This window comes from Engystomops pustulosus, chromosome 10, assembly GCF_040894005.1.
Source record: "Engystomops pustulosus chromosome 10, aEngPut4.maternal, whole genome shotgun sequence".
Lineage (NCBI taxonomy): Eukaryota > Metazoa > Chordata > Amphibia > Anura > Leptodactylidae > Engystomops > Engystomops pustulosus.
The window spans coordinates 101,322,981-101,345,209 of record NC_092420.1 but is presented as its reverse complement, the minus strand read 5'-3'; the positions used below and the strand labels follow the sequence as shown (position 1 = coordinate 101,345,209).

Sequence of the window (22,229 nt, the reverse complement as noted above, 5' to 3'; positions counted from 1 at the left end):
CCCCCTAGTGGTGGCTGCAGGCAGACAGAGTTTCCTCATTGTCCTCTGATAATCCCCCCATTAGCATAATTTTGAAAGTTGATAGAAGGCAGAAAGCGATGGATAACACATATAATAAGATCCCACAGTCCTGGTGCCTGGATCTATGAGTGATGTCCCGGGTTTATCAGGATTTATCCTTTAGACTGACAATAAATAAATCCTCAGAGCAATAGACAGGAGCAGAACTCGATTATTAAAGTTCCCTGGACCGGACTTGGTAGGTGACGCCTTGTGATGCTGGTGCCCACTGCTGCGGTGATTTACTGGAGGATTGGACTGATTTATCTCCCCTTCTCTCTAGGACTCAGGAAAATTTCACAAAACGTCCTTGCACAGTAACGTGAAGATCACTATGGTCTACCTGGGCAAGAAGGTCCATCTATCACATGAAGATAGCGACTACAGGGACGAGATCAAGGTCTTCCAGCAACACTGCGGGGGGGAAAACCTCTGCGTCTATAGAGGGAGGCTCCTGGAGGACGGTGAGGGGAAGGGATGGGTCATATACAGGGGATAATACCTGCAAGGAGCGGCTCAAGTGGCTTCAGTATGAGCTGCAGTTTAGATTTCCTCCACTAGATGGCGGCTGTGATCACACTGCATTGTCCATTGGAGTCTATGGTCACAACATATATACAGGTGGTCCCCTACTTAAGGACACCCGACTTACAGACGACCCATAGTTACAGACGGACCCCTCTGCCCACTGTGACCTCTGGTGACCTCTCTGGATGTTACTATAGCCCAGGCTGCAGTGATCAGCTGTAAGGTGTCTGTAATGAAGTTTTATTGATAATCCTTGGTCCCATTACAGAAAAAAATTTATAATCTCCAATTGTCACTGGGACAATTTTTTTTTTGGTCTGGATCTACAATTATAAAATATACAGTTTTGACTTACATACAAATTCAACTTAAGAACAAACCTCCGGACCTTGTACGTAACCTGGGGACCGCCTGTACAGACATTAGTGTCAGCTGCATCGATGGCCGGACGGGGAGACCATCTAATGTATAAGGGGGAGGGGGCTATTTACTCTATCAGGTCAGGTGAGGAGAAATGCAGGATTTCGTCCCCCGCTAAAAAGTGTCTAAAAATATTAAAATAAAGAAATGAAGCGCCATTTTCTATTGTATTCTCATGTTATCCACATTGAGGGGAATTTAGGTTTTAGATGCCATTCCTAAAATTTACCCCGCTGGTGCTCCGGCACCTGTATTTATTAAAAGTATAGTAAATGCAGCGGCCAGAATGTTCACACCCCGGCCACCGACACGCTCAAAACATGTGTGGGCCAGAGAAGTCAGGATATTGGGGGAGCGGAGGGGTGATTTTTATGCCTTCTCTCCCAATGTCTCCAATAAAACGAAACAAAAGTTGCATAAACTCCAACAGAAAGAGATACACCACAAAAAATTTAATAGTTCACTTAAAATTTAAGTTCGCCCTGCAAAAAACAAGCCATCAGGCAGCTCTTACAAACTTACAATGTTAAGATAAATTAATTAATCAGCTTTTTCCATTGCGCTCCCATGTTATTCACACTTTCACTGATGAAATGGAACAAAGGTTGCACAACCTCCAACATAAAGGGCTACACCAATGCAAAATGTAAGTTCGCCCTGCAAAAAACAAGCCATCAGGCAGCTCTTACAATGTTAAAATAAATAAATGTATCCCCCCTTTGCCGTTGCGTTCCCATGTGATTCCCATCGTCACTGATAAAATGTAACAAAAGTTGAATAATACACTGATGAAAACGTAAAACTCGTCCTACAAAAAACAAGCTATCAATAAGCTCTTACAATGGACAAAATGTATATTATACACAGGAAGTAAAGCTGTAGGAGTTCTGGTGACACTGTAGGTAAGATGTGACCTCTATAGTGATGATTTATTTTCTTCTCACTATAAAGAGTTAATGATATTTGGGATCTCGCCCCCTGTGTCAGTGTCTATGAGCTGGGAATATTCGGATCAGTGGTAATTGGTATAAATTGGACTAATCCTCCTGTAGATCTGCAGGTTCTGACCCGCTCTGGATTTGTTGCAGAAAGCTTCAGCCTGGTCTCCAGACGTCACCGCGGTTTCCCCTTCAGCCTGACCTTCTACATTAATGGGATCCAGGTGGAGCGGCTGAGCTCGTGCTGCGAGTACAAGCACCGCAAGGGAGCGCGGCTCGGGGGCAAAAACGGATATTTCGGATTCATGAATATTGAGGGCGCATCTCCGTGCTACAGGTACAATCCATAGAACCGCTCTACTATCAGAAGCTGCTCAATGGGCTTGTCTGTGGACTGGAACCCTACTTATTTATGGGGGGCATGTACCCCACTTTATACCCCGGCATGGAATCCCATAGACACCATAATGGCAGCCACATTTACCATGTGATAAGACGGTCATACTGCCCCCCATAGCAATGATAGACACGGTGCCCCCATAGCAATGATAGACATGGTGCCCCCATAGCAATGATAGACACGGTGCCCCCATAGCAATGATAGACACGGTGCCCCCATAGCAATGATAGACACGGTGCCCCCATAGCAATGATAGACACGGTGCCCCCATAGCAATGATAGACACGGTGCCCCCATAGCAATGATAGACGCGGTGCCCCCATAGCAATGATAGACACGGTGCCCCCATAGCAATGGTAGATACGGTGCCCCCATAGTAATGGTAGACACGGTGCCCCCATAGCAGTGATAGACATGGTGCCCCCATAGCAATGGTAGATACGGTGCCCCCATAGCAATGATAGACGCGGTGCCCCCATAGCAATGATAGACACGGTGCCCCCATAGCAATGATAGACACGGTGCCCCCATAGCAATGATAGACGCGGTGCCCCCATAGCAATGATAGACACGGTGCCCCAATAGCAATGGTAGATACGGTGCCCCCATAGCAATGATAGATATGGTGCCCCCATAGCAATGATAGATACGGTGCCCCTATAGCAATGGTAGAGATGGTGCCCCCATAGCAATGATAGATACAGTGCCCCCATAGCAATGATAGATACGGTGCCCCCATAGCAGTGATAGACACGGTGCCCCCATAGCAATGATAGACGCGGTGCCCCCATAGCAATGATAGACACGGTGCCCCCATAGTAATGGTAGATACGGTGCCCCCATAGCAATGGTAGATACGGTGCCCCCATAGCAATGATAGACGCGGTGCCCCCATAGCAATGATAGACGCGGTGCCCCCGTAGCAATGATAGACGCGGTGCCACCGTAGCAATGATAGACGCGGTGCCCCCATAGCAATGATAGACGCGGTGCCCCCATAGCAATGATAGACACGGTGCCCCCATAGCAATGGTAGATACAAGCCCCCATAGCAATGATAGATATGGTGCCCCCATAGCAATGATAGACACTGTGCCCCCATAGCAATGATAGATACGGTGCCCCCATAGCAATGGTAGATATGGTGCCCCCATAGCAATGATAGACACTGTGCCCCCATAGCAATGATAGACACTGTGCCCCCATAGCAATGATAGACACTGTGCTCCCATAGCAATGATAGATATGGTGCCCCCATAGCAATGATAGGCACGGTGCCCCCATAGCAATGATAGATATGGTGCCCCCATAGCAATGATAGATACGGTGCCCCCATAGCAATGATAGATACGGTGCCCCCATAGCAGTGATAGACACGGTGCCCCCATAGCAATGATAGACGCGGTGCCCCCATAGCAATGATAGACACGGTGCCCCCATAGCAATGGTAGATACAGTGCCCCCATAGCAATGATAGACACGGTGCCCCCATAGCAATGGTAGATACAGTGCCCCCATAGCAATGATAGATACGGTGCCCCCATAGCAATGATAGACACGGTGCCCCATAGCAATGATAGACACGGTGCCCCCATAGCAATGATAGACACGGTGCCCCCATAGCAATGATAGACACGGTGCCCCCATAGCAATGATAGACACGGTGCCCCCATAGCAATGGTAGATACGTGCCCCCATAGCAATGATAGACACGGTGCCCCCATAGCAATGATAGACACGGTGCCCCATAGCAATGGTAGATACGGTGCCCCCATAGTAATGATAGACACGGTGCCCCCATAGCAATGATAGACGCGGTGCCCCCATAGCAATGGTAGATGCAGTGCCCCCATAGCAATGATAGACACGGTGCCCCCATAGCAATGATAGACGCGGTGCCCCCATAGCAGTGATAGACACGGTGCCCCCATAGCAATGGTAGATACGGTGCCACCATAGCAATGATAGACGCGGTGACCCCATAGCAATGATAGACACGGTGCCCCCATAGTAATGGTAGATACGGTGCCCCCATAGCAATGGTAGATACGGTGCCCCCATAGCAATGGTAGATACGGTGCCCCCATAGCAATGATAGACACGGTGCCCCCATGGCTATGATAGACACGGTGCCCCCATAGCAGTGATAGACACGGTGCCCCCATAGCAATGATAGACGCGATGCCCCCATAGCAATGATTGACACAGTGCCCCCATAGCAATGGTAGATGCAGTGCCCCCATAGCAATGATAGATGCAGTGCCCCATAGCAATGATAGACACGGTGCCCCCATAGCAATGATAGACACGGTGCCCCCATAGCAATGATAGACACGGTGCCCCCATAGCAATGCTAGACACGGTGCCCCCATAGCAGTGATAGACACGGTGCCCCCATAGCAATGGTAGATGCAGTGCCCCCATAGCAATGATAGACATGGTGCCCCCATAGTAATGGTAGGCACGGTGCCCCCCATAGCAATGGTAGATACGGTGCCCCCATAGCAATGATAGACACGGTGCCCCCATAGCAATGATAGACACGGTGCCCCCATAGCAATGATAGACACGGTGCCCCCATAGCAATGATAGACACGGTGCCCCCATAGCAGTGATAGACACGGTGCCCCCATAGTAATGACAGTGATGGAGCCCATTAGCAGGTCCCCATGTAGTTAATACTATAGGATATCCCACTGATTCCATCAGCTCCTGCGCCCATTATACCCCAGAACAGCGATAGTCAGAGGGTCCCAGACAAGTGACGGCTCGGCATCTCCTGGGGGGTCCTGGTTATAGGAGAAAACTAGTGAAGCAACAACAGATACAAAGTATCACAGAATAGACTCAGATGTATCAGGATGTCACCATTATGTGTCCCACCCCCAGATGCATCATCTCCATGGGCCTGGACAAGAAGCCGTCACCTCCCCCGAGGAGCAAGATAAAGGAGAGGGACAGCGAGGAGGAGGAGGAGGAGGAGGAGGAGGAAGGACCTCAGGACGAGAGCAGCCCCAGGTACCCGGATGAAGTGGACAATAAGGAGGAGCATACAAGCTCCAACTGTGAGGACGATGAAGAGAAGAACGAGGATAAATCAACTATGGACTATGAGGAAGAAGGAGAAGAAGAGGAGGAAGGAGAGAATAAGGAATGTAAGACGGACGAATATGAAGCCGACGATGAGGCCAAGGATGGTAAATTGTACAAATGTCACCTGTATTATACCCCAGAGCTGCACTCACTATTCTGCTGTTGGTGCAGTCACTGTGTACATACATGACATTACTTATCCTGTACTGATCCTGAGTTACATCCTGTATTATACCCCAGAGCTGCACTCACTATTCTGCTGCTGGTGCAGTCACTGTGTACATACATGACATTACTTATCCTGTACTGATCCTGAGTTACATCCTGTATTATACTCCAGAGCTGCACTCACTATTCTGCTGCTGGAGCAGTCACTGTGTACATACATGACATTACTTATCCTGTACTGATCCTGAGTTACATCCTGTATTATACTCCAGAGCTGCATTCACTATTCTGCTGCTAGTGCAGTCACTGTGTACATACATGACATTACTTATCCTGTACTGATCCTGAGTTACATCCTGTATTATACTCCAGAGCTGCTCTCACTATTCTGCTGCTGGTGCAGTCACTGTGTACATACATGACATTACTTATCCTGTACTGATCCTGAGTTACATCCTGTATTATACCCCAGAGCTGCTCTCACTATTCTGCTGCTGGTGCAGTCACTGTGTACATACATGACATTACTTATCCTGTACTGATCCTGAGTTACATCCTGTATTATACTCCAGAGCTGCACTCACTATTCTGCTGCTGGTGCAGTCACTGTGTACATACATGACATTACTTATCCTGTACTGACCCTGAGTTACATCCTGTATTATACCCCAGAGCTGCACTCACTATTCTGCTGCTGGTGCAGTCACTGTGTACATACATGACATTACTTATCCTGTACTGATCCTGAGTTACATCCTGTAAATCTTTTATTTTATATAAAAGTGAAAAACATAACAATAATAAACATAAATAAAGCCATAACTTCTGGCAAAAGAATTACAAAAGAACAAATATAAACGAAAATAAACTTACAAAACCTCCTGGCCCAGCCACACACACACACCACATACTCAGCATAAGAATAAACAAAACCTTCACCCAGTCCCACCACCTAAATTATTATTTTTTTTTTTTTTTTTTATATATCAAAATACACATAAATAAATAAACAATAAATAAACACAGAAATAACAATGAATATAACGGAAATAACATTAATAACATTAAATAACCTAAAATATAACTAACTAAATCCCACGCCCATCACCCTCCCCCCCCAGACACTGGTCTAACGTCCAAAGTTCGCGTTATATAGTCCAGACCAGTGCCCAGGATCGTACAGTCCAAGTCCCGTCCACCCCCCTCCCAACCTAACACCCTAACACCAACACCCCAAAACCAACCAACCTATATACACATTAACTATAACTACATATAACTATATCACACTGTACACAAGATACAAACACATTAAACATATCAACATATATCAAAACCACATAAAGCCCAGGTTCGGCGCCTGCAAGCCCCTACATCACTATAACCTCAGATACAAAACAAAAATCTACAGTGTCAGCTTCAGCCCAACACCAGGAGAGGAGATGACAGACTAAGGGACACTAAAGGAGAACCCCCTCCAAAGGAGAGAGGCCCTCCCCGTGCCCAGCCTCTCATACTCCAGAGAGCGCACCTTCACCAGGTCACCCAGAATGTTCCTAACCACCTCATCCACCGGGAGGATTTTACGCTGCGTCGATACTAAACACCGTGCGTTCCACGTGTGGTACCTGACCACTAGGCTAACTAGGAATAACGTGCAGCGGTCCCGGCCACCCAGGCCTCTGAATGCTCCATAGGCCCACTCCGCATAGGAGAGACCAGCCAACCCGGGCCAATGGATGGAAGCGCCCACCCGGTTGTACACCTCTGTGTTAAAGGGGCACTGAAGCAGGAAGTGGTCCATGCTCTCCAGCAGGCCACCGCACTCCTCCCGGGGACAACCCCTTTCCTCAGAGCTCCTACACTTCAGATTGTCCCTCACACACAGCTTTCCATGGAAGCAGCGCCAAGTCACGTCCCAAAACTTCAAGGGGATCCTGATGGAATTCAATAAACTCAAACCCACCCCAAGATCCCGACTTGGGCAATCCCTGAGGGCCAGAGGCTTCTGGAAATGGGTCAACAGAACCCTTTTGTCAAGGAGTTTCCTCGACATGGTCCTGATCTCCCACATTCCCAGACCCCACCGGCGAATCACCTTCAGAACCGGGGTAGCGTAAGCCGGAAGATGCCCATGCGGTGTGCGAAGATCCTTCACTTGCCCTCCTGTCTCCCATTCCTGGAAGAAAGGCCGAAACCATCCCCTGCAGGAGTATACCCACGGAGGAGCCCTCTCTTTCCAGAGGTTGGCGATATTGATCTTAAGAAAGGTATTCACTAGGAATACCACAGGGTTGACCATACACAACCCTCCTTGTCTCCTCGTGCGGTAAGTAACCTCCCTCTTGATTAGGTTCAGCCTATTCCCCCATAACAGCTGGAAGAACAGACTGTAGACCCGAGTCCAGAGGGGTTCTGGCAACATGCATACACTGCCCAGATATATCAGCAATGGGAGCAGGTAGGTTTTGATCAGATTTACCCTTTCTCTGAGGGTCAAAGACCAACCCTTCCACTGGTCCACCTTCTGAGCGGCGATCTTAAGCCTGCCGTCCCAGTTTTGCATGGGGTAATCCCCCTGGCCGAATTCGATGCCGAGAACTTTGGCAGAGTCTTGGGGCCCTGGAAGAGTGTCCGGGAGATCAAAGCCTAGATCCCCCTCTCCCAGCCAGAGACTCTCACACTTATCCCGGTTGATCTTGGACCCAGAAGCCTCTGAGTAGCGGTCAACCTCTGACATCACCCATTGCGCCTCCCCTCTCGAGGACACAAAAACGGTGACGTCATCGGCGTACGCTACCACCCTTAGAGTGGCTTCCGGTGCTGCCCGGTCCATCCCGACTCCCACTAACGGCCCCCGATCAACCCTCCTAAGGAATGGGTCAATCGCGAACACGTATAAAAGTGGGCTCAGAGGACAACCCTGGCGAACACCAGACCCAACCTCAAAAGAGCGGCCAATCCAACCGTTCACAAGCGGGAAACTCTCTGCCCCTGCGTACAAAACTTTCAGCCAATTGACAAACTCCCCCGGCAGGCCATACCTCAGAAGGACAGACCAGAGGTACTCGTGGTTAACCCGATCAAACGCTTTTGCCTGGTCCAAGGACAGCAAGTACCCCTTCCAGTTACCAGCCCTGCCCTGTTCCACTGCCTCCCGGACACAAAGCACAGCACTAAATGTACTGCGGCCTGGAACAGAGCAGTGCTGGGTCCCCGAAAGGAGCCGTGGCGCAAACTGCACCAGCCGATTAAACAGCACCTTTGCCAAAACCTTTCTGTCCGCATTGAGAAGCGCTATGGGACGCCAGTTCTCAATACGAGATCGGTCCTTACCCTTTGACAGGATGATCAGGGCAGACCTCCTCATTGACTTCGGCAGAGCGCCCGAGGAAAGACACTCATTGAATACCTCAGTCAAGAGGGGAACCAAGGCGTCCTTAAAGGTCTTATAAAACTCGGATGTTAAGCCATCCGGACCTGGCGATTTCTTGAGGGCGAGCCCTTCAATCGCCCGGCTGACTTCCTCTTCCCTGATCATCTCTGTCAAAACATCAAGAGAGGGGTCTACTCCTGGCTCAGGGACAGTTTCAGCCAGGAAAGCCGACATCACATCCCGATCTAGATCCTTCCTGCCCAAGAGGTGTGAGTAGAAGGATCTGACGACCTCCAGAATCCCTGATCTGGACCTTTTCAGGGATCCCGTACTGTCAACCAGTCCTGTGACAACTTTACCATTCACTGACATCTTGCAGTTTCTGTAAGGGTCGGGCGAGCGGTATTTCCCGTAATCCCTCTCAAAAACCAAAGATGCGTGTCTATCGTACTGAGACCTCTTTAGCAAGGATTTCACTCTGGAGATGTCCTCACGACTACCTCCAGTCGAGACGAGGTGCTCGAGTTTCCTCCTCAGGCCCTGATACAGGCGGTACCTGTCCAGGCTCCTGAGGCTCGAGAGCTGGCGGAAGAATCTCGCCACCCTTTTCTTGAGCATCTCCCACCACTCTGACTTACTGCTACAAAGGCCCAGCAATGGTACCTGGCTCTGAAGAAAGTCCTCAAAGGATTGTCTGATCTCCGCTTCTTCCAGGAGAGACGAATTGAGCTTCCAGTAGCCTCTTCCCATCCGGGGGGTCTCTGTAACATTCAGAGAAAACAAAATTAGACAGTGGTCGGAGAACTCCACCTCAACAACGGACACTGCTGAAGAGATGGCTTCCTCCTTTAAATAAAACCTGTCTATTCTAGACCTACAGCTACCCCTATAATAGGTGAACCCCGCGTGGCCTGGGGTGTGCCGGATGTGGACATCCACCAGGCGAGCCTCACTAGCTATGCTATTAAGAGCGACGCTATCATAAGTCAGCTTGTCTCTGGAACCTCCCCTATCCTGGGACCTCGTGACAGCATTGAAGTCCCCTCCAAAGACCACCTGCCGACTTGTAAAAAGGTAGGGCTTGATCCTCATAAAGAGACACTTCCTGTCCCACTTGGACTGGGGACCATAGATGTTAATAAGACGAAGTTCTTGTCCCTTCATGAGGACATCCAGGATCAGGCACCTCCCCATTTCTAACTCAATAACTCGTCGGCATTCTACCGGTGCGGTAAAAAGGACCGCCACTCCGCTATACGGCTCGGCCGCAAGAGACCAATAGGAAGGCCCGTGTCTCCATTCCCTCTTAGCTTTAAACACGGCCGCCAAATCTGGCAACCTGGTCTCCTGCAAAAATAAAATGTCGGCTTCAACGCGGCCGAGAAAATCAAAGGCCGCAAATCTAGCCGCATCAGACTTAATGCTGGCGACATTAATGGACGCCAGCGTCAACGGAGTGGGTGCCGCCATCATGAGTGATTGAGCTAGACGGCTTTTTTCTTACTACCTCCCTTCCCTCTACTGTCCTCTGAGGATGATCCCTTTTCCCTTTTCCCTTCAGAATTGGGGCAACTTCTTTTTAACGAAATCGAGGTGTCCATGTTATTATTGGACCCCAAGGACCCACCCGGACCACCCTCTCCTTCGTCCTTGTCTCCTGACTCTGAGTCAGTCTCCCACTCTGAGGACCCAGCTTCCCCAGAGGATAGAGACTCGGCGCCCCCTGCAGGCTGCTCCGCCGCCACCTCCAGAACCCCACCCTCAGCCTCTCCTTCCGAGGAGGCGATCTCATCGAGGGTGAGGAACCGGTTGGAAAGCTCAACCAGAGGGGAGGAAGTTTTCCCTTCCTTAGGTACCTTAGATACACCGCGTTTTTTCTTTTTCTGCTTGCGCTTATTTTCTAGCCAAATCCTGTTATCCTCATCCATACTCTCATAATGGGAGGACGTGGAGGACATGGCACCTTTCTCGCGCTCCATCCTCCTGACCTCCTCATCCAACTCATCATCCCTCAGGGCCTCAGTAGCAAGACCAGCCTCTGAGGAAGGACCCAGGGTCACCCCAGCAACCTGAGGCTTCCCCAGTTCTCTCCCTTTTTGTCTGGCTTCAAGCCGCCTCAACTGAGAAGGTGACTTATTCTTACTTTTCTTCACAGGCCCCTCAGCTCCTCCACCTCTGCTGGTACCTTCCCCAGCAGAAGCAACCTCATGGCTCTCCTCCACTGGGGTCACAACCGCATTGGCAAAGGAGCGAGGACAACGGCTGAAAGGGTGACCGAGCTCACCACACAGGTTACACCTAATGTCCTTACAGGATGCAGCGAGATGACCTAGCCCACCACACAAAGCGCACTTCTGCACTTGGCAGCTGGCGCTAAAGTGTGTGGGGTCACCGCACCTGTGACAGACCTTCGGCTGCCCCTGGTAGAAAATCAGGATTCTGTCCCGCCCAAGAAAGGCTGAAGAAGGAATGTGGGCGACTGTGCCGCCTGAACACTTCAACTTCATCATGAAGGTCCAGGCCCCAGACCAAATGCCAAATTCATCGCGGTTTTTCTGAGGTACCTGAACTACTTCGCCATAACGACTTAGCCACGTCATGATGTCCATGCAAGAAAGTGACTCGTTACGAGTCAAAACGGTCACCTTCTTGACTGCGTTTTGGCGAGACACTGCTTGCACAGCAAAGTCTCGCCATGCGGGCTCGTTCTTTGCCAGCTCATAATTCGACCAGAAGAGCTCTAAGCCCTCCGGCCGAACAAAGCTGACATCGAACTCCGGAGTACCATAAGGATGTATCAGGGCAAAGATGTCACTAGCCCTGAAGTTCATCTTCAGGAGGAGCTCCACCACCCTTGACCTGGGTGGGCATGCGTCACTGCCCCTCCAGCGAAGACGAACCACATTCCTACGGGCAGCTCCGGGCCCGGTTGTGGGTAAAGACCATACAGTCTCTCCCCCCCTTTTCTCTTGGAAGGCTGCCAGGCCATGCCTGTCTGTCCAGAAGGACAGATCAACATCTCTCCCCTCTACAGTGATTGACTTTTCCCCTCTCCTGAGAGCCTCCAGAAGACGCCTTTGCAAAACGCTGTTCCCAGAGTCAGGAGACAAGGAGTTAACCCCACTTGCCCCAGCGGTGACACTCGCATAGCTCCTTATAGGAGCGGCCACCACTGGGGGTGCAGAAGGTCCAGCACGCACAACAGGATCACCCCCCTCAGCACCATTCACCACCCCCACATTCACCACACTATATACATTACTGCCTCGCTTCCTTGCATCACTCACACCAGCTGGGCCAGGAGGACCTGGGGTTGCCTCGGCGTCACTGGGCACTGGGGGTAGAGCCACCTCCATAGCTGATACAGCCTGAGAAGAGGCAGCTCCAACCCCGATCTTAAAGGTGCCCTCTGCCTCATTGGCATTAACCCCTTGTTGTCCAGTAGTTTTTTTAATATTTCTGCTCTGCTGCTCGCTGGATGCAAGAGGCCACTTGCCCTTGCAGACTCCGGACAGTCTTTTTGTGCCCTCTCCAGGGTCTGATGATCCAATGCAAAACAACACTTTTCCTGCGCCTTTCTCTGCAGGATTCTTGGGAGGCGCTGCACCACAAGCCCCAGCAGCCCCATCACACTGCCGCTGCCCACCGGAGCCAGATGCAGCCACAGTGCTAGGGGCCACAGGAGCCACCGCCACTGCCCCTGGCACAGGGCCACCCCCCCCTCCCACTGGGGGGCAGCGCACAGTACCAGGACCTGCTGGATCGCCCTCACTGTCCGGCCTTTCGGCCGATGCCTTCCCTGCACCATCCTTGCTACTACAAACAAGGCTGGTGCTCTGCGCCATGATAGAACGTGGCTTTGCAATCTCCCCGCACCCTGGCACCGAGTCCACTGCAGGATTCGTGCTGGGCTGGGCAACGGGGCCTACACGACAGGCTGGCACTGCTGCCCGCCCGGAGGGAACAGGGAGGGGACGAAACACCAGATTCACCTCCTGAGACGCCTTGGTCTTCTTGGGTCTCGTCTTCTTCCTCTTTTGGTCGTCACTCGGGATCTCATCACCAAAGGAAAAGTTCTGGAGGTGAACTGGGGACTCGAGCTGACGTATTTGAGCCATTAGCGCCCCCCCCTGGCCGCTGTCATCACTTTCCTCCTCCAGGTTGGCAGAGCCGCAGCCTGATGGTAATGGCGCTTGCTCCGCAGGCAGCCTGTCGTGCGAGGCCTGCTGGTGTTGGTGCAGGCCACCAGACGGACACGGCAGGTCTTCCTCATCCTCCTCATCATCGCCATCATCCGCCTGGATCTGAAGCCCCTTCAGCTTTCTCAGCTTCTCCTGGCGCATGTCATCAAACCGGGCGTCATTCTCCAACTTTTCACGGAACGGACCACTGTGCTCGCGGATTAGATGTCGCTTCTCCTGCAGAGCGGTGACCTCGGCTTTTAGTCTGTCTATGGTGGTAAGAAAGTCAGACTTTTTCTTCTTAGTGGCCACCCCCGCTAGGGCCAAGGTCTCCCTTATCTCCTCCTGGAGCCTATTCATCGCCTTGCCAGCTTCCTCGTACTCACGGAGGTGCTCAGCAATCCGGGAGCCATAGATGGAAGCAGACTCCCGGGCCTTAAGATCACCCCATGCTTTTTGCACACCTCCGTGAGCACCCAGCTTTCCAGCTGAACCACCCAGCTTTCCCGCACACACATCCAGCTTTCCAGGAGGAGCACTCAGGCTGATGTCACTTGCCTTGATCTTCTGTGTTCCGGAGACCTTGCGGCTTCCCTGGGTCTTGGGGGTGGCAGCCGAGGTCACATCGCTGCGTCCTTGGCTCCGGGCAGATCTTCTTACCCCCTCTGCTTTGGCCGGTAACTGGTTTCTCCTGCCCCCCGCCGGCCTGGTCCGGGAGGCAGAAGCCTGGGATTTTCCTGCAGGATTCATCCCACAGAACCCACTCCCTCCCTGGGGAGGAGAGAGCAGGCCTGGGTGGATGGAGATTGCTCCAGGTGGTGCAGGAGCTCAGCAGCACACAACCACACCCTTCAGTAGCACACAGCAGAATGAGATTGCACGCACTATTCTGCTGCTGGTGCAGTCACTGTGTACATACATGACATTACTTATCCTGTACTGATCCTGAGTTACATCCTGTATTATACCCCAGAGCTGCACTCAGTATTCTGCTGCTGGTGCAGTCACTGTGTACATACATGACATTACTTATCCTGTACTGATCCTGAGTTACATCCTGTATTATACCCCAGAGCTGCACTCAGTATTCTGCTGCTGGTGCAGTCACTGTGTACATACATGACATTACTTATCCTGTACTGATCCTGAGTTACATCCTGTATTATACTCCAGAGCTGCACTCACTATTCTGCTGCTGGTGCAGTCACTGTGTACATACATGACATTACTTATCCTGTACTGATCCTGAGTTACATCCAGTATTATACCCCAGAGCTGCACTCAGTATTCTGCTGCTGGTGCAGTCACTGTGTACATACATGACATTACTTATCCTGTACTGATCCTGAGTTACATCCTGTATTATACTCAAGAGCTGCACTCACTATTCTGCTGTTGGTGCAGTCACTGTGTACATACATGACATTACTTATCCTGTACTGATCCTGAGTTACATCCTGTATTATACCCCAGAGCTGCACTCACTATTCTGCTGTTGGTGCAGTCACTGTGTACATACATGACATTACTTATCCTGTACTGATCCTGAGTTACATCCTGTACTATACCCCAGAGCTGCACTCACTGTTCTGCTGCTGGTGCAGTCACTGTGTACATACATGACATTACTTATCCTGTACTGATCCTGAGTTACATCCTGTATTATACTCCAGAGCTGCACTCACTATTCTGCTGTTGGTGCAGTCACTGTGTACATACATGACATTACTTATCCTGTACTGATCCTGAGTTACATCCTGTATTATACTCCAGAGCTGCACTCACTATTCTGCTGCTGGTGCAGTCACTGTGTACATACATGACATTACTTATCCTGTACTGATCCTGAGTTACATCCTGTATTATACCCCAGAGCTGCACTCACTGTTCTGCTGCTGGTGCAGTCACTGTGTACATACATGACATTACTTATCCTGTACTGATCCTGAGTTACATCCTGTATTATACTCCAGAGCTGCACTCACTATTCTGCTGCTGGTGCAGTCACTGTGTACATACATGACATTACTTATCCTGTACTGATCCTGAGTTACATCCTGTATTATACCCCAGAGCTGCACTCACTATTCTGCTGCTGGTGCAGTCACTGTGTACATACATGACATTACTTATCCTGTACTGATCCTGAGTTACATTCTGTATTATACCCCAGAGGTGCACTCACCATTCTGCTGCTGGTGCAGTCACTGTGTACATACATGACATTACTTATCCTGTACTGATCCTGAGTTACATCCTGTATTATACCCCAGAGCTGCACTCACTATTCTGCTGCTGGTGCAGTCACTGTGTACATACATGACATTACTTATCCTGTACTGATCCTGATTTACATCCTGTATTATACCCCAGAGCTGCACTCACTATTCTGCTGCTGGTGCAGTCACTGTGTACATACATGACATTACTTATCCTGTACTGATCCTGAGTTACATCCTGTATTATACCCCAGAGCTGCACTCACCATTCTGCTGCTGGTGCAGTCACTGTGTACATACATGACATTACTTATCCTGTACCGATCCTGAGTTACATCCTGTATTATACTCCAGAGCTGCACTCACTATTCTGCTGCTGGTACAATCACTGTGTACATACATGACATTACTTATCCTGTACTGATCCTGAGTTACATCCTGTATTATACCCCAGAGCTGCACTCACTATTCTGCTGCTGGTGCAGTCACTGTGTACATACATGACATTACTTATCCTGTACTGATCCTGAGTTACATCCTGTATTATACCCCAGAGCTGCACTCACTATTCTGCTGCTGGTGCAGTCACTGTGTACATACATGACATTACTTATCCTGTACTGATCCTGAGTTACATCCTGTATTATACCCCAGAGCTGCACTCACTATTCTGCTGCTGGTGCAGTCACTGTGTACATACATGACATTACTTATCCTGTACTGATCCTGAGTTACATCCTGTAGATCTTTTATTTTATATAAAAGTAAAAAACATAACAATACAAACAAAAAATTATATACAATATATACAAACTATATACAATATCTTACCTGCTGGTCCAGCCCCATTCATACCTAGCAAAAATAATAACTTACAATACACCAAAATGAATAAACACCAAATACCACAACCCCCACCCAACCGATTATTACATCCTAAACCAAACCAATAACAAACACAAGCCACACCCACAAATAAACATAAATGACCATAAATATACATAAACCCACCCCACACCCTCTAATAACAAACCACCCCACACAGATCACATCCCACACCCGTTTTTTTTTTTTTTTTTTTTTTTTTTTTTTTTAAATATATATAATAACAAACACATAATACACATAACACTACACTAAACTAAATCCCTCGCCCGCACCCTCCCCTTCCCCCCAGACACTGGTCTAACGTCCAAAGTTTGCGTTAAGTAGTCCAGACCAGTGCCCAGGTCAGTTCATAAGTCCCACCACCATCACCCCCCTCCCAACCTAACACTATGTCCCAAACCCCACTATATACAATATATACAATATATACAGTAATTACAACATAACATAAAGAAAACACAATACAAATAAAGTCTAAACAACATCAATCCAAACCACATAAAGCCCAGGTTCGGTGCCTGCAAGCCCAACTTCACTACATGCCCAGATACAAAACAAAAATCTACAGTGCAGCATCAGCCCAACACCAGGAGCGGAGATGACAGACTAAGGGACACTAAAGGAGAACCCCCTCCAAAGGAGAGAGGCCCTCCCCGTGCCCAGCCCCTCATACTCCAGAGAGCGCACCTTCACCAGGTCACCCAGAATGTTCCTAACCACCTCATCCACCGGGAGGATTTTACGCTGCGTCGAAACTAAACACCGTGCGTTCCACGTGTGGTACCTGACCACTAGACTGACTAGGAATAACGTGCAGCGGTCCCGGCCACCCAGGCCTCTGAATGCTCCATAGGCCCACTCCGCATAGGAGAGACCGGCCAACCCGGGCCAATGGATGGAAGCGCCCACCCGGTTGTACACCTCTGTGTTAAAGGGGCACTGAAGCAGGAAGTGGTCCATGCTCTCCAGCAGGCCACCGCACTCCTCCCGGGGACAACCCCTTTCCTCAGAGCTCCTACACTTCAGATTGTCCCTCACACACAGCTTTCCATGGAAGCAGCGCCAAGTCACGTCCCAAAACTTCAAGGGGATCCTGATAGAATTCAATAAACTCAAACCCACCCCCAGATCCCGACTTGGGCAATCCCTGAGGGCCAGAGGCTTCTGGAAATGGGTCAACAGAACCCTTTTGTCAAGGATTTTCCTCGACATGGTCCTGATCTCCCACATTCCCAGACCCCACCGGCGAATCACCTTCAGAACCGGGGTAGCGTAAGCCGGAAGATGCCCATGCGGTGTGCGAAGATCCTTCACTCGCCCTCCTGTCTCCCATTCCTGGAAGAAAGGCCGAAACCATCCCCTGCAGGAGTATACCCACGGAGGAGCCCTCTCTTTCCAGAGGTTTGCTACATTGATCTTAAGAAAGGTATTCACTAGGAACACCACAGGGTTGACCATACACAACCCTCCTTGTCTCCTCGTGCGGTAAGTAACCTCCCTCTTGATAAGGTTCAGCCTATTCCCCCATAACAGCTGGAAGAACAGACTGTACACCCGAGTCCAGAGGGGTTCTGGCAACATGCACACACTGCCCAGATAAATCAGTAACGGGAGCAGGTAAGTTTTGATCAGATTAACCCTTTCTCTGAGGGTCAAAGACCAACCCTTCCACTGGTCCACCTTCTGAGCGGCGATCTTAAGCCTGCCGTCCCAGTTTTGCATGGGGTAATCCCCCTGGCCGAATTCGATGCCGAGAACTTTGGCGGAGTCCTGGGGCCCTGGAAGAGTGTCCGGGAGATCAAAGCCTGGATCCCCCTCTCCCAGCCAGAGACTCTCACACTTATCCCGGTTAATCTTGGACCCAGAAACCTCTGAGTAGCGGTCAACCTCTGACATCACCCATTGCGCCTCCCCTCCCGAGGACACGAAAACGGTGACATCATCGGCATATGCTACCACTCTAAGAGTGGCTTCCGGTGCTGCCCGATCCATCCCGACTCCCACCAACGGCCCACGATCAACCCTCCTAAGGAATGGGTCAATCGCGAACACGTATAAAAGTGGGCTCAGAGGACAACCCTGGCGAACACCAGACCCGACCTCAAAAGAGCGGCCAATCCAACCGTTCACAAGCGGGAAACTCTCTGCCCCTGCATACAAAACTTTCAGCCAATTGACAAACTCCCCAGGCAGGCCATACCTCAGAAGGACAGACCAGAGGTACTCGTGGTTAACCCGATCAAACGCTTTTGCCTGATCCAAGGACAGCAAGTACCCCTTCCAGTTACCAGCCCTGCCCTGCTCCACTGCCTCCCGGACACAAAGCACAGCACTAAATGTACTGCGGCCTGGAACAGAGCAGTGCTGAGTCCCCGAAAGGAGCCGGGGCGCAAACTGCACCAGCCGATTAAACAGCACCTTTGCCAAAACCTTTCTGTCCGTATTGAGAAGCGCTATGGGACGCCAGTTCTCAATACGAGATCGGTCCTTACCCTTTGACAGGATGATCAGGGCAGACCTCCTCATTGACTTCGGCAGAGCGCCCGAGGAAAGACACTCATTGAATACCTCAGTCAAGAGGGGAACCAAGGCGTCCTTAAAGGTCTTATAAAACTCAGATGTTAAGCCATCCGGACCCGGCGATTTCTTGAGGGCGAGCCCTTCAATCGCCCGGCTGACTTCCTCTTCCCTGATCATCTCTGTCAAAACATCAAGAGAGGGGTCTACTCCTGGCTCAGGGACAGTTTCAGCCAGGAAAGCCGACATCACATCCCGATCTAGATCCTTCCTGCCCAAGAGGTGTGAGTAGAAGGATCTGACGACCTCCAGAATCCCTGATCTGGACCTTTTCAGGGATCCCGTACTGTCAACCAGTCCCGTGACAACTTTACCATTCACTGACATCTTGCAGTTTCTGTAAGGGTCGGGCGAGCGGTATTTCCCGTAATCCCTTTCAAAAACCAAAGATGCGTGTCTATCGTACTGACACCTCTTCAGCAAGGATTTCACTCTGGAGATGTCCTCACGACTACCCCCAGTCGAGACGAGATGCTCGAGTTTCCTCCTCAGGCCCTGATACAGGCGGTACCTGTCCAGGCTCCTGAGGCTCGAGAGCTGGCGGAAGAATCTCGCCACCCTTTTCTTGAGCATCTCCCACCACTCTGACTTACTGCTACAAAGGCCCAGCAATGGTACCTGGCTCTGAAGAAAGTCCTCAAAGGATTGTCTGATCTCCGCTTCCTCCAGGAGAGACGAATTGAGCTTCCAGTAGCCTCTTCCCATCCGGGGGGTCTCTGTAACATTCAGAGAAAACAAAATTAAACAGTGGTCGGAGAACTCCACCTCAACAACGGACACTGCTGAAGAAATGGCTTCCTCCTTTAAATAAAACCTGTCTATTCTAGACCTGCAGCTACCCCTATAATAGGTGAACCCCGCGTGGCCTGGGGTGTGCCGGATGTGGACATCCACCAGGCGAGCCTCACTAGCTATGCTATTAAGAGCGACGCTATCATAAGTCAGCTTGTCTCTGGAACCTCCCCTATCCTGGGACCTCGTGACAGCATTGAAGTCCCCTCCAAAGACCACCTGCCGACTTGTAAAAAGGTAGGGCTTGATCCTCATAAAGAGACACTTCCTGTCCCACTTGGACTGGGGACCATAGATGTTAATTAGGCGAAGTTCTTGTCCCTTCATGAGGACATCCAGGATCAGGCACCTCCCCATTTCTAACTCAATAACTCGTCGGCATTCTACCGGTGCGGTAAAAAGGACCGCCACTCCGCTATACGGCTCGGCCGCAAGAGACCAATAGGAAGGCCCGTGTCTCCATTCCCTCTTAGCTTTAAACACGGCCGCCAAATCTGGCAGCCTGGTCTCCTGCAAAAATAAAATGTCGGCTTCAACACGGCCGAGAAAATCAAAGGCCGCAAATCTAGCCGCATCAGACTTAATGCTGGCGACATTAATGGACGCCAGCGTCAACGGAGTGGGTGCCGCCATCATGAGTGATTGAGTTAGACGGCTTTCTTTTTACCCATCTTACCACCACCCTCGGGAAATGAACACCCCCTTTTTAGACATATTGTGGTGTCCATCTCCCGCACCTCTGATGCTTCAGGGGCAGATCCAGGACCTGCCCCCTCATCCTCGTCTCCAGACTCTGGGCCAGTCTCCCCTCCTGAGGACCCTGACTCCCCAGGGGGAGACTCGGCACCCCCTGCAGGCTCCGCCACCTCTGGCCCTTCACCCTCAGCCCCTCCATCGGCAGGAGAGGCTCCATCCAGGGCCAGGAATCGATTTGAAAGTTCGACCAGCGGGGGGTCGGTTGCACCTTCCTTGGGTACCTTAGTCAGGGAGGGAGAAGATCTTACACCTCCCTTCTTTTTACCCTTTTTCTTCTTTTTGGCGCCACGCTTACGCTTTTCCTCTAGCCACGCCCTATTATCCTCATCCATACTCTCATAATGGGAGGAGTCTGAGGACGTGGCACCTTCCTCTCTCTCGATCCTCCTGACCTCCTCATCCAGTACATCATCCCCTGGGGCCTCAGCGACAGGTGTGGTCTCCAGGATAGCGCCAGAGGTTGTCCCAGCAGCCCGAGACTCCCCCCGCTCTCTCTCCTGTTGACGCTTCTCTAGACGCCTTAGCTGGGCAGGCGTCTTTTTCCTGTCTTTCTTCCCTGGCCCCTCCACTCCTCCGCCTCTGCTAGTCCCCTCCCCAGCAGATTCAGCCTCATGGCTTTCATCCGCTGAGGTTGAGCCCGCATTAGCGAAGGAAAGAGGACAACGACTGTACGGGTGACCGAGATCACCACACAGGTTACACCTAATCTGCCCTGTACAGGATGCAGCGAGATGGCCGACACCCCCACACAACGCACACTTCTGCACGGTGCAGTTTGCGCTGAAATGTGTGGGGTCACCGCACCTGTGACACAGCTTAGGCTGCCCCCGGTAGAAGATCAGGATCCGATCCCTCCCCAGGAAGGCTGATGAAGGGATGTGGGCGACTGAGTTACCTGAACGCCTCAACTTTACCATGAAGGTCCAGGCCCCTGACCAGATACCAAACTCGTCTCGATTTTTCTCGGGTACTCCCAGTACCTCTCCATAACGATTCATCCAGGTCATGATGTCAAAGCAAGATAATGATTCGTTACGGGTAAGAACGGTCACTTTCTTGAGTTCGCTCTGGCGGGACACTGCTTGTACAGCAAAGTCCCGCCACTCGGGCTCGTTGTATCTCAGCTCATAGTTGGACCAGAAGAGCTCAAGCCCCTCCGGCCGAACAAAGCTGATATCAAACTCAGATGTACCATAGGGATGGATCAAGGCAAAGATGTCAGCCGCCTTGAAGTCCATCTTCAGCAGCAGCTCAACTACCCGTGCCCGAGGGGGACACACATCACTGCCACGCCACCGAAGACGGACCACATTCCTACGGTTAGCACCCGGCCCGGTTGTCGGGAGCGACCATGATGTCTCCCTGCCTCTTTGCTCTCGGAAGGCAGACAGGCCGTGCCTCTCTATCCAAAACGACAAATCAACCTCCTGCCCCGCTACATTGATCGTCCTTTCTCCCTTCTGTAAGGCCTGCAGGAGGCGCCGTTGCAAAAAGCCGTCCCCAGAGCCCAGAGACGAGGATGATGGAACCCTACTTCCCCCAGCAGCGACACTGGCATAGCTCTTAATAGGGGCCGCCACTGGGGGAGCAACCGGACCAACCCCTGCACCCACCACATTAACACTACCCACCTGCATGTTACACTCAGCCGCGCCACCCACACCACCAGTCACTCCATCACCCACCCCCAAAGCTGGAAAAGATTCTCCACCATTCACACCATTCACATTATCCACCACAACATTACTGACTCCACTCACACTGGCTGGACCAGCAACAACATTAGGGGACATGACCACCTCCGCATCTTCAGGCACAAGGGACGGGGGTCCC

At 50.9% G+C, this 22,229-nt stretch overlaps 1 protein-coding gene across 3 annotated transcripts in view; it reads left to right on the top strand.

Annotated features, from left to right (window-relative positions):
- Positions 1 to 22,229, top strand: part of ERICH3 (glutamate rich 3) — an 88,830-nt gene that overhangs the window by 41,741 nt on the left and 24,860 nt on the right. For all 3 annotated transcript variants that reach the window (XM_072129054.1, XM_072129055.1, XM_072129056.1), the window contains exons 8-10: positions 344 to 524; positions 2,097 to 2,283; positions 5,236 to 5,543. In XM_072129054.1, coding sequence (XP_071985155.1) covers positions 344 to 524; positions 2,097 to 2,283; positions 5,236 to 5,543 — 676 coding nt within the window. The remainder of the gene's footprint in view (positions 1 to 343; positions 525 to 2,096; positions 2,284 to 5,235; positions 5,544 to 22,229) is intronic.